The sequence below is a fragment of the Danio rerio genome, chromosome 2 (assembly GCF_052040795.2).
Source record: "Danio rerio strain M-AB ecotype USA chromosome 2, GRCz13ab, whole genome shotgun sequence".
Lineage (NCBI taxonomy): Eukaryota > Metazoa > Chordata > Actinopteri > Cypriniformes > Danionidae > Danio > Danio rerio.
In genome coordinates, this window is record NC_141022.1 from 32,582,208 (window position 1) to 32,599,396 (window position 17,189).

The following is a 17,189-nucleotide window of genomic DNA, read 5'->3' on the forward strand; positions in this document are numbered from 1 at the left end:
TGTGAGAAGAAAAAACCGGCTGAGTTTCTGTGCGCGGGCGCGAGTTTGTGCGTATGTCTGTGTGTGTGTGGATATGACAGCGTGCGCGGCCGGCCAATCAGCGTGCTCCTCCTGAGCTGCAGCAGGCTGGCAGATTTGGGAGCTCTAGCGGTTCTGTTCTGGACTGGATTGAGCTGCTGCACACATTACTCTCTTGGTGGCTTTAAAAATGTGGAGGAACATTTGGAGCCCACCGATGTATTCCAAAGCCTTGTCATCTTTTAAGGAGAGATTGAGAAGGTAAGAAGCACTCTCTCTGTGTGTTTTTTTCTGTTTACTCATTACTCACTGCTGATTGAAGCTTAAGTGCTGCCTCTGTTTGTCTGGTTCGCGGTGAGGCGGAAAGTCTGAGAGTTGGTCTAGTGTGTACATGTGGTCGTAGACAAACAACGGAGCAGCGGGATGAGGGAAGGAAAGCAGCGTCTGTCCATTGATCTGCGCCTCTTTCATTACCCCGGCACTTTATCGTGGCCGCGTTCAATGCTTCAAAAGCTCCGTCTCACTTTCCAATGAACAAACAGCACAGCAAGTGAAGCTCTTGAAAAGCCCTTGTGTTTGATTCCCCTGTGCTTCTTGATTGGCATGAGAAAAAAAAAAACATCTCGCTTCCCTTTTTTCTTATTACAACATTATTGATGTATTTGTTTGTTTATGTTTTTGATTTTTTTATGCTTTACGAACAAATTCTTTTTAGCCTATATATAAATTTTTTAAACATTTTTAAACAAACCTCACTCTCTAAAACTCTTGATGGCGAGCTTGAATATAAAAAATTATTATAAAAGCATGTGTGTGCATGCATATATATATATATATATATATATATATATATATATATATATATATATATATATATAGATAGATAGATAGATAGATAGATAGATAGATAGATAATTTTAAGAAGGCATTATTTGGAGTATTATTTGTTGACGTTTGTATTCATCTGACTGGTACTGAGGGTTGTATGATAACAATTAAGTTATTGGAGCAGGCTGTATCTGATGCATGGGGGAAGTTGTGGTGTGCTTGATCTAATGCTTCCATGCAGTGGACATGCCAAGGTGACAAACGCACATCAATGGATCCCTGGAGTCCCTCCCTCGATATTACTAATCATGTAGCAGGCAATCAGTCTCTGCATCACCTTCCCTTCATGCCGCTGGATTGAGTGCAAACGGCAGGGAGAGCTTTGAGGTTACAAAACCACTTCAGGTCTATAAAAAGGACTGCAATTTAGTGCTGAGAAGTGAATAAGACATGAGAAGTAGAGGGAAAAAATATTAAATTGAATAAAGTGGGCTGAATCAGCTACACTGGGGAAATTTTACTGCTTCATGTCTCGAAGGTTCTTTCTGTTGCGTGAGCTGACTTCAACATTGAAGGAGTATTTTGGGTTTAGTGCAAGGTAAGCTCAGTCCACAGCACTTCTGGTTTAATTTTGACTCCAAAAATATTCTGACATCTCTTGTTTTCTTTAAAGAAAAATAATAAATGAAACAAAACGTGCTGCTGTGAGGCACTTGAGAAGTAAATGGTCCAAAGAGCCAGTTTGATGGGAATTTAATAGGAAATTTGAAACTTTATGATTTTAGAACTTTATAAAAGGATTGTGTTATTAAGCTTTAAAACAGTTTTGTTCTTTTATATACTAATTTCAGATTGCTGTTTGTGTCTGTGTGGTTGTGTACATCATCTGTGAAAGTACTATAGCTACAGCATTTTTGTCCAATTGTTGCATTCGGGTTAATAATGCCTCACTGTCTGCCTATTCATTAGCATACTTCCACACAATGTGCTCACCAATGGAATGCCTATGCATATATTAGACAAGCTTGAAACCTTTAGAAAAGAAAAATAATAATAACTGCTAAAACTAATACTCTGGCTTTAATGGTTTCCAGTTATGGAAACAAGCAGCTGCTTTTTTTATTTATTTATTTATTATTATTTTTTTTTAACAGATGTCAACAGAGGAAAGATTTTAGTACTGTGATGGCAGTCTGTTATAAATACATTGTTATGTATACTAAAGGATTTAATGCAGCAAACCATAAACTTGCAGTTTAACAGAGCAAAATGTCAAGCATAAGTCTTACATTTTTCCAGGATTCAAATTAAATATTGTTACAAGGATCAATCAAAAGACTTCCTGTCTAATGCCAATCATTAACAGTTACTTCTGTCTGTGTATTACAGCATCTATGAAACTGGCTAAAGTCAGATGTAAGCATACTGTACATATGCATACTGTACATACAAGTTTAAGGTGTACATACTATACCTAAGAAACACAAATGTGTTGGCTACTTCATGGTACATTAAATGTACTAACACAGTGATTTTTGTAACTTTGTTTTTGAGCAGTTTGGTGCAAATAGATTGGCAAATAAATTTGCTTCGAGGAATTCTTGTTGGTTGTTGAGTGACATTATATATATATATATATATATATATATATATATATATATATATATATATATATATATATATATATATATATATATATATATATATATATATATATATATATATATATAATATTTAAATAGTAAAATTCATAATGAATGAATTATCCCAAATAAACAAATTCTCCCAAATGATGTTTAACAGAGCAAGAAAATCTTCACAGTATTTCTGATATTTTTTTCTTCTGGAGAAAGTCTTATTTGTTTTATTTCGACTAGAATAAAAGCACTTTTTAAAAACATTTTAAGGTCAAATTTATTAGCCCCTTTAGGCTTTATATTTTTTTCGATAGTCTACAGAACAAACCAACATTATACAATAACTTGCCTAATTACCCTAACCTGCCTAGTTAACTTAATTACAGTAGTTAAGCCTTTAAATGTCATTTTAAGCTGTATAGAAGTGTCTTGAAAAATATGTAGTAAAATATTATTTACTGTCATCACGGCAAAGATAAAATAAATCAGTTATTAGAAAAGAGTTAATAAAATTATTATGTTTTTATGTTATTATGTTATGAAATGTGTTGAAAAATAAAACTTCTCTCCAGATGAACAGAAATTTTGAAAAAAATAAATAGGGGGCTAATAATTCTGACTTTAACAGTATATTAGTATATTAGTATATTAGTAACAGTATATTAGTATATATATATATATATATATATATATATATATATATATATATATATATATATATATATATATATATATATATATATATATATATATATATACATACATACATATATATATATATATATATATATATATATATATATATATATATATATATATATATATATATATATATATATACATACATATATATATATATATATATATATATATATACATACATATATATATATATATATATATATATATATATATATATATATACATACATACATACATACATACATATATATATATATATATATATATATATATATATATATATATATATATATATATATATATATATATATATATATATATATATATACATGTATAGACTACCATTTTAGTTTTTAGCTATAATTAAATATGAAAACCTTATTATTGCCATTTACGTTGCTGTTTTGGGCCTTTTGGGCCTATTGACTTCCATATTAAGTTTTTCATTGTGACCCAGATTTTTGCTTTTTCATATTAAAGTTTACACAAATTGTGTGTTAACTGCTATTGATTGAGCCTAACTTGCACTGAACCGAATACATTTTCTGTTAATATTACCTCACAATACAGAATGACTCCAAGATTGGAATGACATGAATTTTCCATCAGTGGCATTTCTTTTGACTTGCATGTATAAAACCATTAATTCAAGCAATGAGTGGGATAGAGGAGCTGACAGGAATAAACATGGAAAAATGTCATTGTGAGAAGACGCCTCTCAGCCACTGTTCTATCCGCGCCTCACTCCATTCTAATTAGCATCCTAATTAGCTGCACTGGATTCTAATCAGTATTACAAATTTGTTTTGAAGACCTCGAGAAACCTGCTTGAATCAGTCGAGACCTTTATGCTCTTGAAGAGCAGAACAAGGGCAGGTGTTATCATTGGCTCCGATACTGCTGTGATTTCAGATGTTGTTGGGTTTTATTCACATGTGCAACACCATTTATATTGTAACCTTTAACAAACCAAGGATGCAGTGTTTTGGCATTATGTGAATCTCAGCTTTATTGATTCTTTCAGTACTCTCCACAAAGTTTACAGATCCCCCAAACACACTTTTTAAAAATACTTAGAAATTGACCATTATACAAAAAGGTTACATGTGGAAAATTTCTGTAGACTAGGTCCAAAATAACAGATAGATGCAGTTTGCATGACAAATTGAAAGGATAAGAATTCAGCAGCTGAACTTCAACAACTGTCTGTTTTAACATAAACCACTGGAACAGCATGAAAGGAAAGGGAGCTGTCGCCTAGTATTAGTCAAAATGCACTCAAAAAGCAATTTCTTTTCAAGGCGGCACAATAAGCTTGAAAGAGCGAATAAAGGCTTTGCCCTCCCTCCCCTCTTGAAAAATCTTCAGCAAGACTCAGTAAATAAATTGCGTTTCTGATTGAGCAGATGGACATTATTCTGAATGAGAAGCTGGCATATTCATTTCCCTTCGAAACTACACTCAGGCCTCTGTTTTTATTAACATAGTCTGAAAAAAAAAGTATTTTTGCTCTCTTTCTTCCGTATTTAGCCAGTAAATGCAATCCCATTCATATGTTTTCTTTTAAAAGCACAACTGGCTAACATGCCAATTTTTATAAGGAGTGCAAAATGAATAAAAAAAAAAATTTTACATAATTTAAATTAATTTGTGTGTAATTAGCATACATTAATGAAACTGGGACTTGTACACTGGCTTTTCTGTATCGTTCTGAGACAGCAGTATCCAATCAAACATTTACCCTCTTGTTCCCAGTATTTGAGGTACACGGTGTCAAGCAAGATAAGTTTCCTTGTCTTAAAAATCTCAAGATTCAATCCAGTCCCTAGTGACAAACTCACTGCCCTGTAGCTTGAGGCCAATAGTCTGGTAATTCTTATCAGACCGGTGCTTGGAGTTGCGTCAACCTTTGTGAGTTCAGTCAGGCAGGTTCACATCAGTTGCGTTTCACAACACAGATGAATGCAGATTCACAATTAAATCATTGGTAATTAAATCGTTGGTAAGCAATATTCAATTATGCAGGATACAATTAGTTGTCTCATTGACATTTAAATAATCTACTCAACAGATTAAACAAAAAAAACAGAGTAGTTTCTAAATCTTTTATATTTAATTTTATTACCAAAAATGTACCTATTAAAATTTAAGGCTCTGAATTAATTCAATATTGTTTATATCGAACAGTTGTTCATCCACAATCTTGCACTCATAGTCATCATGTATCATGTAAGAAAATAAAAATGCTCCAATAGTTTACTGCCATTGATTACTAGAAGTTCCTGCGTTCAAAAGCAACAGTACACAATTTTAAAACAGGTTTATGGTATCTATAAACTGCTTTGATTTAAGGTGTGCAATATTTCTTTTACTGCAGTTTATGAACGAAAGAGTTATTGCACCATAGCCATTGACTTTTGGCTATAGTGAGTTAATAGTTTCAGTTTATAGTGAGTTAAGTAATTTCAGTGGAATGGAGGAACTATGTTTGCATATTCATTTTATTTTAATTTAACCTTCTTTCAAGTATCACAAGTCAAAACTCTGTTTTAGTGTCTTTCATGTCTTTGACTGAAAAAAAAAGAAAATGAAAATCTACTTTACTCAATTTCAAAATTAGGTCATTAATTCAATTGCTAGTTAGCTTTACAATATTCCAGCTTTTGTCAAAAAAAAGTATTTTCTTTTTATTTTTTAAAGACATAATTGACACAACATTCTTGAAATTGGTTGCTGATATTCAGCATCATTTCTTTTGATTTTTTTTTCAGTAACATCTCTTGCTGTATCATAAATTTAACTAGAATATTTTGAAAGTATTTTCAAAGTATTCAGACCCCCTTACATTTTTTTTACTCTGTTATATTACAGCCATTTGCTAAAATGTTTCCTAAAATGTTTCCTCATTAATGTACACACTGCCACAAATATTGAGAGAAAAAACTGAATTGTTGACATTTTTGCAGATTCATTAAAAAGAAAAACTAAAATATCACATGGTTTTAAGTATTCAGACCCTTTGCTGTGACATTCACATATTTAACTCAGGTGCTGTCCATTTCCTCCGATCATCCTTGAGATGGTTCTGCACCTTAATTTGAGTTCAGCTTTGTTTGATTATACTAGTTGGACTTGATTAGGAAAGCCATACACCTGTCTATATAAGGCCATTGAAGCTCACAATGTATGTCAGAACATATGAGAATCATGAGGTCAAAGGAACTGCCCGAAGAACTTTGGCAAGGCACAGATCTGGCCAAGGTTACAAAAACAATTCGGCTGCACTTAAGGTTCCTATAAGAGCACAGTGGCCTTCATGATCCTTAAATGGAAGATGTTTGGGATGATCAGAACCCTTCCTAGAGCTGGCCGTCCAGCCAAACTGACCTCTCAAGAACCCAAAAGATGACTGTGGCTGAGCTCCAGATATGCAGTCGGGAGATGGGAGAAAGCTGTAGAATGTCAACTATCACTGCAGCCCTCCACCAGTCGGGGCTTTTTGGAAGACTGGCCTGACACATGAAAGCCCACATGGAGTTTGTTAAAGAGCCCATATTATACATGAAATAGGGTCATATCTTGGTTGTAAGGGTCTCCAACAACAGTCTAATATGCATGCAAGGTCAAAAAACACTTTCATGGTCTTATATCCTGCATTTATTTTTACCTAATTATCCCAGCGACTCCTGTATGAATCGTCCAGTGATTCATTTGTTCCCAAACCCCTCCTTAGCGCGAAGCTAATCTGCTCTGATTGGACCGATGACAGCCTGTTGCGATTGGTCGACTGCCTTAAGTCAGAGTGAAATGCCAAACAGCTAATCAGCAATATAAAAGTAATCACAGTTCATACATGCTCGATAGTGTAGGCGTGGATTTTAGCTGCCAGTGGGTCAATGTAAATACAGTCGATGGACTTGAAAATTCAGACGACTATTTTATTGAGCAAAAGGAGATCACATAGCTTGTCTCACTCTGCTCTTTTCTCAGACACAGACACACACACACACACACACACACACACACACACACACACACACATTGCCCTCGTCCTTGCGCGCGCACACACACACAAAAACACACACACACACCTCCGGACGACAACGCACGCGCACACACACACACACAAACACACACACATACCTCCGGACGACAGCGCACGCGCACACACACACTACCCTCGTCCACGGAGCTCCGTAAACAAAGCAGCACGTGTCGCGTTTTTAACGTGACTTTGCACGCGATAGGAGAATATAGCGAGTTAACCTGATACAGTACACGCGGTTACAAGTAACAAATCACAACTAAATACATTTGCAAGCTAGAGTCAACGAGGCAACAACTTTAATCGCACGTACTTACACTTGAGAAATGGAGGAAGAAACTAGGGCTGTAACGATACCCGATATGAAATCGAAATCGCAAAACTCAGATCTACGATCCTGTGTCACTGTGTGATAAGGGAGAATCACGACACACCCCGTGTATACCTTTCCAATAACGTCACGCGTGCCTGCAAAAGTTGAGGTAGTTGAAGAAGAACGTGAGGAAACACTTTTTCGTTCGCCATTTCGAGCACTGCTCCGTTTAAGCCCTCGCAATATGTGTTTAGCCGCGGGAGAGCTCGCACGGAGCTCTTAGTAAGGGACCTTCTGAATGTGTCAGGAATATCAAAAACAAAACCAACTTAATCCCCTCTTGACAACAGACAACGGCAGAAACATTGCCAATGCTGTCAAAGCGGCCGGATTTTCACCGCTACCATGCTTTGCTCACACTGTTAATGTGGCTGCGCAGAGAGGGATGGGCGTTTACCAGATGCCCTGACTCCGCAGAGTAACGAAAGTTGTCACGTTTTTTCACTGCAATGTTGACATGATGGTGTTTCTGAAGAATTTTCAACTCCCTTAAATCAAACGAGTTTGGTATTCTTGAGAGAAATAAGCTGTTTATTTGTTTAATGTTTACTTGACTTGTGGTTTGCAGCACAGGCACTTTTCTGTAACCGTGCTGTGCGCTTTCTGTTTGAACCTTTGGGAGTGCTGACTGACAGGTGCGCGATGCGTGAGGTCAGGAAACAGGATGAAGCTTTCAGTTAAGATGAACACAGTTTCTACAGTTATACGTCATTCAGAGATAAAGGTATATGGCTCTGCATATAATCACTCCATCTTGCTGGTGTTCATAGCCGTTTCGCTTTACTTCAGGACGCGTTAATGCCGCTCTGAAGGTCTAATCGCTGTTTTAAGTTATCCAGAGCTGTATGAATGTACAAATCTTGAATATTACAATAGTATTAAATATTACAATTGTAACAACACAGACAGCAACACTTTTGCACAATCGATACCCAGCTGATTCAGTCGTTTCATAAAAGGACCGCGCTTCTTATTTTTTCCTTGTCAACATAAAGGCAGTGAGATGCGCCTTATTTTCGGCCCCTTGTTTAACTGCAAGGCATACTTAATTTGCGGGACGATAACGGATAACCCGTGCCTACAGACACATTTGCCAATAAATGCATATTTTCCGTGAAACGGGCAATTTGAGGAAGTCAGCTATTTTTATTTGACGGAAGAAAAAACATGATTGGAAAAAAACAGCGTGCCGGTTATTAAAAAGAATCAGTCAGTATTTTCGTTTTGTAATATAAATTAATTATTGAAGTGAAAATAATTTAGGGCAGTCCTATTTATTTTATTCATTTTATTTAGATTATTCTGCTCTTCTGTGCTAAACACTGCAGGTGCGTGAAGATGCTCAGTTGTTCTGTTCTGTTATTAATATGCTAGCATTTAAAAATAAATCAGTAGCCTATTTTAAAATGCAATATTTAATGTGTCAGACACAAAATAGACATGTCAATTTGTTTAATATAAAATTAATAGTAATCTGACCAGTTAAGCGTTAATAACCGATTAATGATCGGCGGTTGTCGTTAGCAAAATTAACTGAAATGAGCATCCCTAGACTTTTTCTATGTAAGAGAACTTGATTGAAAAAGAATTTTCAACATGCTTGAACCATCTACACAATGGAGTTTAGTTCTGTTTGGTTTTTCGACAGTATTTTGTTACAAAGAAAACAGAAGTGATATAGCTTTGGCTATTTATTTATTTTATACATGGCTATTTATATTGTTAATAATTTGCATAGTTAATATTGTTCTTTGATGTTCAGTTTATATAAATTTTTAATAAAAAAAGTTTTACAAATCTTTTTTTTCCCAACCCCCACAAAAAAAAAAAAAAAAAAATCGTGATACAAATCGAATCGTGGGTCAAAAATCGTGATACGAACCGAATCGTGGGTTTGGTGTATCGTTACAGCCCTAGAAGAAACCCATCCTGACGTCCAGCAGTAAGTTACTCTTTACTGATCCTTCCTTTAACAAACGCCAATGAAGTATTCTTTGTAGCATGTAGTTTGCAGAAGTTTCCAGTAGTTTCCAACTGCTTGGTTATAATGCTGAGGTTTCATCTTTGGGTAGACCCTCGATAATATCCATCTGCAGTGTGACATCAATCGACCGGCATGTTTGTGTGTGTGTGTTTGTGGGTGTGTGTGTGTGTCTGGGTTTCTGCGTCAGAGGGCGGGGCCTCAGGTTTGAAATCTCCCGGGTTTGCGCGTGCACGTGAATAACTTGGTTTCGTTCGTACGTCATGGCGAAACACCTAATGACTCGGTATCAAGGCAACTCGTTTGAAGCACTATGAGTCGACTCTTTTATAGATGAATCAACCGTTTTAAACACTGTACTCTTACAGATTTAAGCCTTAGCTGGATACTTCACTTCACTTAGAGCTGTGTTACACACTACATGGAGGGGAATTTTCAAAAACCCATAATATGGGCTCTTTAAGAAAACACAAGTGAACACTTGAAAAACACTTAAAACACTTGAAGGACTCCAAGATAGAGATAAGTAAGATTCTATGGTCTGATAAGACTAAGATAGAACTTTTTGGCCTTACTTCCAAGTGCTAAGTGTGAAGAAAACCAGCCTCTGCTCATCACCTTTCCAATACAGTCTCAACAGTGAAGCATGGTGGTGACATGCTGTGGAGGTGTTTTTCAGCTGCAGGGACAGAATGTGGCTGTACAGAGATCTCTTTCTCTAGAGTGCACAGGACCTCAGACTGGGCTGAAGGTTTACACACAGCTAAAATAATGGAGTGTCTTCACAACAACTCCATGACTTTTCTTAAATGACCCAGCGAGAGCCCTGATTTAAAACCAATTAAGCATCTCTGGAGAGACCTAAAAACTGCTGCTCGCTAACGTTTACCAGCCAACCTGATGGGTCTGGAGAGAGGAATTGCAGTGGATCCCCAAATACAAGTGATCCAGGTATGAAAAAACCTGTTGCATCTTTCCCAAAAAGACTAAGGCAGTATTAGATCAAAGAGGTGCTTTAACTAATACTTAGGACCATGTGATATTTCAGTTTTGTCTCTTTTAATAAATCTGCAAAAATGTCAAAAATTCTGTGTTTTTCTGTTAATATTGGGTGCTTTGTGTACTTTAATGAGTGAAAACAAAGAACATGAAAAAACACTGAAAAAAAAATATTTTAGCCAAGCGCTGCAATATAACAAAGAGTGAAACATCTTTCTGACTATTTACCATTTCCATTGTACCAGTTACCTTTGACAGATGCATGGTCTTCGACATGACGAACCTGCTAATGACTTTCTCAAACTATTCCTTTGTAGTAACGCTGTTTGTAAGAATAAAAAATAGAAATCTCCTCCTTGTGCGTTAGGGCCTTGGGGATTTAAAATGATTCACTCAGCATGTTCATTATCTGATATATCTGTGGCTTTTTCATTGACATTATTTAACAACACTGAATTTTAATGCAATTCTTAAATAAACATGTTGCAGTTTCATCCATTAATTTAAGCCATTTCTATTTTTGCAATACCAAGGGTGTCGAATTCAGGTCCTTGAGGGCCACAGCTCTGCACGGTTTAGCTTAAACCCTAATTAAACACACCTGATCAAACTAATTGAGTCCTTCAGGCTTGTTTGAAACCTACAGGCAAGTGTGTTGAAGCAGGATTGTAATAAACTCTGCAGGGCTGCAGCCCCCCAGAGTTTGACACCCCTGGGCTATACTGAATTATTGACCTATGTGGGTTAATTAAAACACATTCAGACATTTTAAAATGCTGAATCTTAGCACCAATCAAAAAAAAAAAAAAAAAAACTGTTGAGTTTAAGGAGGTTAATTTGCATTTACATGCCACACTGCCATCTTCACTCACAAACAAAAGTGAATTTCTCAGATATCTCAGTGTCAGTTTGTGTTGCACCATGCAATATTTATTCCGGTCATATAATGTTAGTCCCCCAGGACATGACTTCAGCATTACTGTCACTATTGGAAGCACATCTTGGAAATGAAATGTTCAGATGTAGCTAAGGTGACAGGAAATGCCCACCCTGCGGCATTTCCACTGTCATTTGTTTATTTGTTTAGGGCTTTTTTTAGAATTCTGACATAGCCATTTCCATTAGTTCCGAGAAAGACCAACCCTAAAGCACTAGGTATTTCACTCAGCCATGTCAGTATCCCTCACTCCGTTGAGGAATGAAGTGTATGAGGGAGTTTCTCCCCAAGTGATGAATTTGAATTGACAGGATGGCTGAGGAGTCGAGAGCTCTCAGCTTCTTTACCGAGGTAACCAGGGACATGCATTGCACACCACTGATGCCGTTCAGCCTTTTGAATAGACTCACCACACTGGAGCTCTCATTACACGTCCCTTGCACCAGCAGTCATGATCCCTGATATTATACTGGAACAGCTGTTCCATCAAAAATGTATTAGATGTTTTACTGAATGGCAAACAGCAAGATCACATTGGGCTTTTAAGCCAATTTTCACATCTCAGATCTTCACAGGCAGCAGCTAATCTAAAATTTCTTTGGAATTAAAATGTAATCGCTGGCTGTGTTTCATTTTGCCCCAGTGAAAGTACAGTTTGTCCTCTTTCCTTCACACAGATGTTTCGTGGAAAACTGCCATCGCCTCAAGTGAGTTTTCAGTGGACGACGACGAGTCCCTTACGAATCAACACGTCTCGCTCTCGGCCCACGATGTGAGTGCTGCCCGCTGGGTCTCTGCGACAACAGGATTTTAAACCATGGCCATCTGCCAAGTCCTGCGAACTGGTTCGATTGGCATCTAGAGCCGCCCACCACAGGAGAGAGACCTCTGGGTGAGCGAGAGCAGGAGTTCAAACATTGCGACTCTTTAACATGAGAGCAGCCAGCAGCCCTGCCTGTCTGTCCCCTCTGCTGCTGTGCCTATGTGTGCTCCAGAGGAGCTATGGGACCCCTTCTCCACCCAGCCCCACATTCAGCCACAACCAGACCAAACTGCCCAACGGCGACAAGGACTCGCACCATCGCCCCAAGCGAGGTTGGATCTGGAATCAGTTTTTCGTTTTGGAAGAGCACATTGGGCCAGATGCCCAGTATGTGGGGAAGGTAAGAGCTTTTGTTGATTGTTTCGATCTGTGCTCAGGTGTGCTTAAACCATGCAGGCGAGCTGAGCTGCTGGGTCTCGTATGGTTTGTTAAGTGAACTGTTCCTTGAAAGAGCACAGTTTTAACCAGAGACAATTGCTGCGCATCATGTTTTTGGATTGTAATTGAAATGCACCATGTCAGTGTGTTCCTGTAATGATATTTTCTTGGAAGCGAGTAAATAGTGCAGGTGACTAATCAGAAGCAAAATCCATGTTTCTCAGAACAGCATGTTTTTGTCAGAAAATTGATTTGGCTTGCAAATTAAACACTGACCTATGACATCCTTCCCCGTTAATAAGAACGTAATTTTTTGCCACTGTCGACTACAGCGAATTGAAGAGATCCAGATGTCTTTTCCCCCTCTGTTTAATCCATTGTCTTCATAGACAAGGTTTGAGACAGCTAACACATTGTTATGATAATCATTTGGAGCACCTTAAATTCTGCAACTCTGGACAAAATCCAGAGATCCCTCTGCGGCTTATAAACGTCAACAGTGGTACAATCAATTATTTTGCCCATTTCTTTCTGTGAAGACTGGCCAACCCTGTCAGCTAAGATGAAACCGCTGTGTTTCATGGGTTGGAATAATACAGGGTGACACTGACAGCTTCTGACATTGGCTCAGTGAGGTGAAGGTTAAAGTAAAGATAGCAGAGTTTATGAAGAAATGGCTGAGCAGCCATCAATTGTCTACACCTACATCCCTTAGGAACTGAGCCAAGTGTGTGTGTGAGTGTGTAATGGGTTTTACCTGTGGACAGGCTGCTTCAGATCTGCCCACTAGAGTGTAAATACACGTGTGCATGCATGTTAGGGATTTGAAATTAATCCACTTGCTTAAGAATTATTCCACTTGTTACCATTAGCATTTTCCTTTTTAAGAAATATATTTAGGAAGAAAAATTGCATTTCCATTTGATGATTTCAATAAAATTATATCAAGAATGGCTGTTTGTAGAGACAACATACCATTTGGACTTAGCTTTAAATAAAAACATTAAACAAACAAATGAGTGATATCAATCATTAATATTAACATTTTGATAGCAGATGTACAATCTTCCATTCTTGATGGAATGACCAGATATGCCAATATGTCTTCTAGACACAGTCCCAATTTTTTGTTGTTTTGTTGCAGATTGGAGCTGTTTGAATTAAGCAATAAGAATAAACAAAACATATTATCCTCACTTTTGAACACATTGGCCCTTATCATACACCTGGCACAATAAGTGAATGGCACGATTTGTTGCTATTTTCAGACCAGCGCAAACTAATTTTAACATTTTGCACCTTTGCAATTTTGGTCTAAAGTCCAGCACAGCAATTGCTCACACATTGCTTAATCCACACAGGATGTACAGCATTACACAAATATCTTTACATATCAAAAAATTTAAGAAATTAAATGTTGCAAAAACTCTTATTTACTACATAAATATAAAACCACTACCTCTGCTTTCTTCATCTTCATCTAGGCATTTTTTCCGTTTATGCATGACAATTCGCAGTTTTATTATAATGTTATTAATATTAGCAGTATTATTTATTATAGGTTTATTTAAATTTGTTTTAATAAAAACAAATTTAGATTTATCCACCTGTCGGGTTTTGGAGACGTATGCTTCACCATATGGGGCATATGAATAGGACATGTGTTTGAACATAACTCAGATTTTTCATCACACTTCATTATCATTGGTCATTTATTCATTTGCTATAAATTAGAAATGAATTTAGAAATAGTTTTGCAACAAATCTTTACGTTTGACAAACAAAATTATGAAATGATATAGATTAATATATGTCTTCAGTGGAGTGAGTACAACACTGTTTCCTTATCCACAAAAGTAAAGGAGTAAAGAGTAAAAGTAAAGTAAAAAGGCTGAATGGAGAAGGCGCTTTCTTTATCCTCCCTGCAGATTGTCTGTTTAACTGTTTTTTCCTACTAGTGAAGCATTCAGTTTTTCCACTTACAAAGTTGGCCATGTAAATAGTAAATGCACCATGAAGTGACACAACGGATTGTTAAGGGGAATGTGAGATAAGACAGATTGGTTTTATAATTGGTTTAATTAATTATGCATACACATAACTCATTAAGAGAATAAGCGCAACCCTTTTAGACCATGCGCCAGGGCACAGAGCATATTTTGGATTCGGACATGCCCTTAATGCTTTTGTGTCATACGCTTTAGACTTTGTGCCTAGATTGTCAAAATAGAACCCATAGATGCTCATAAATGAGATTTCAGTGCTATTTGTACTACTGAACTAGAAAATGTAGTCAGTATGCATGTTAGAAATCCGGTCACCATATCCTAAGAGGTATTCATCTAGTCTAAAAATTGGCCAAATTTGTTTGTGCAAATAGATTTTTTTACAACTTGGTTATTTTTTAAAGTTAAGAGTCATCTAGCTGGTGTAAAATAATGACATTTAAAGTGTTTTATTAATCAAAATGCAGATTCAGTTAAATACAATGTAGGGCTTAATTCTTAAAGCCAGGGTTGATGTTATTATTCACATATTTGCGGTTTCTCTGTTGCTGGTTGGATTACTCTGCATTTCCAGTTATAAAATACATATAGTATACCACTGAGTAGGTCTTTAGATGTTTTAAGCCTTACTGTTTTTAGTGTGTTCTTTTTTGACACTTTTTTGTTGTCCAGTGATCAAAATGTATTTTTAACATAAGGGTTTTTTAAACTTCTTGCTAGAAAGCAAACCATTGTGAGACCCCCTCTGAAGTCTGTCTGCCTGGGATGTACATCATTAATCTTGACCTGAGGCAAATCTTAAAGGCAGTGACTAATGCCTTTTTGACAGCTGACAGTTAACCAGAAATGCCTGAGCTGTCTAATAAAAAAACATGACATAGCTCTGCATTCAACTACAGTGAAAGCTTTTGATTCACTTGAAAGAACTGGCTCCTAGGAGAAAACTTTTTGGCCTACACTAGTCCTACTTTATAACTTTAGTATTTAAAAATCAGTTGAGTCAATTGAATGGAGTCATCATCAGAACTCTTGCTGCATCCGAACATAAGAACAGACCTGCTTGGCCCTATCTGGTATACTTTGACTGGACTGAATTGCAAAACATGAAGCAAAACAGGGCTCTTGTTCTTTCTGCTCACATGGGTGCCACTTAATTTTGTGCCGCTATGGTGTGACCTGTCTGTAAGAGATTTGAGTGAGCTGATTTTTTTTTTCTCTCAGGTCTTCTTAAACTGCAGTGACAGAAATGGGTTGAGGCTCTCAGTAGCCTCCTACACTCTTCTGCACTCATTTTTTTTTCACACCTTCTCCTGTCGGGTCCCTCCAGACCACCATATTTTCTTCTCTCCACTTCAGTGGACAGACAAAAAGAGGTTTTGGGGGCCCAGACAGACCTGTTCTACTAAAACCATGCCTGTCCTCAAATATGTAGTGATAGGAACATAAACTGTCACTTCATGAGAAATTTCAGCGGGACTAAGTTTGGTGGCTTAGAAATAGAACATACACAAGTGACATTGGGTTAGAAAATCACAATGATCAGAAATGTGCTTTGGCTAAAATCGATTTTGGACATTAGTATGTTGCTGTTCTATATTTCATTTTTAAAAAGCAGTATGGTATACTACTAAAAGCAAATGCATAATGTATGATTTTAAGGTTCCCTAATTATATATTGCATAACTTAACTAGGTTGACCATAACTAGGTCAAAGTTTTAGTTTTTTTTCTTTTTGGCTCCCTCCTTTTCCAGGGGAAGGATATAAATAGGGATAAATGTGCATATTTGTTTTAAAAAAATAATGAAATTATTTAAAATATAAAGTATATTTATAATTTTAGTCAAATTATCAGTAAATCATTTAAAGTATTCATTAATTAATTTTACTTTGGCTGAGTAATAGGAGTCGCCACAGCGGAATGAACTGCCAACTACTCTGGCATTTGTTTTACACAGTGGATGTCCTTTTAGCTGTGAACCAGTACCATGCTGGGAAACCATTTACAGTGTTGTAATCAACAAAGTACAATGGTACAAAGAAGCCTAACTATATGGTTACTGTAGTTATTTTTTCCATGAAAAAATAGACCTCTAAAGACGTACATTGTGCAGTAAGTTTTTTTATTTTTATTTATTTATTTTTTTGTCTTCATTTTGTTTCATTTAAACCAGGAAGATGTGTGGTTTGCATTGGAGACCTCTGCATCTAAACTCAAACACTTTTCAGTGGATCTCACATTGCTGTTTAGTGTGTAAAATCCTGGTTGGCAAGTAAATGCGTTCTGTATAATTTTACACGCTTTGGTTCATAGATCAAAGAAGTGGCATAAGTAGCACCTTTGCAGTATTTAGGATTTAATATTTCTCATACAGTACATAACAGAAGGGTGGTGCTTATCAGTTGGGTAGTACCATCCGTGCACCTTCTACCAAAATATAGTCACAACAGCAAAAAAATAAAT

General features: G+C 36.5%; 1 protein-coding gene across 1 annotated transcript; it reads left to right on the forward strand.

Moving 5' to 3' along the window:
• The first annotated feature begins 231 nt into the window (after positions 1–231).
• cdh18a (cadherin 18, type 2a) lies at positions 232–13,710 on the forward strand. The gene is given in 2 exon segments (NM_001076735.1): positions 232–279; positions 12,198–13,710. A coding segment is annotated over 1 exon segment (327 nt). The 5' UTR covers positions 232–279; positions 12,198–12,452; the 3' UTR covers positions 12,780–13,710.
• Positions 13,711–17,189: the final 3,479 nt, after the last annotated feature.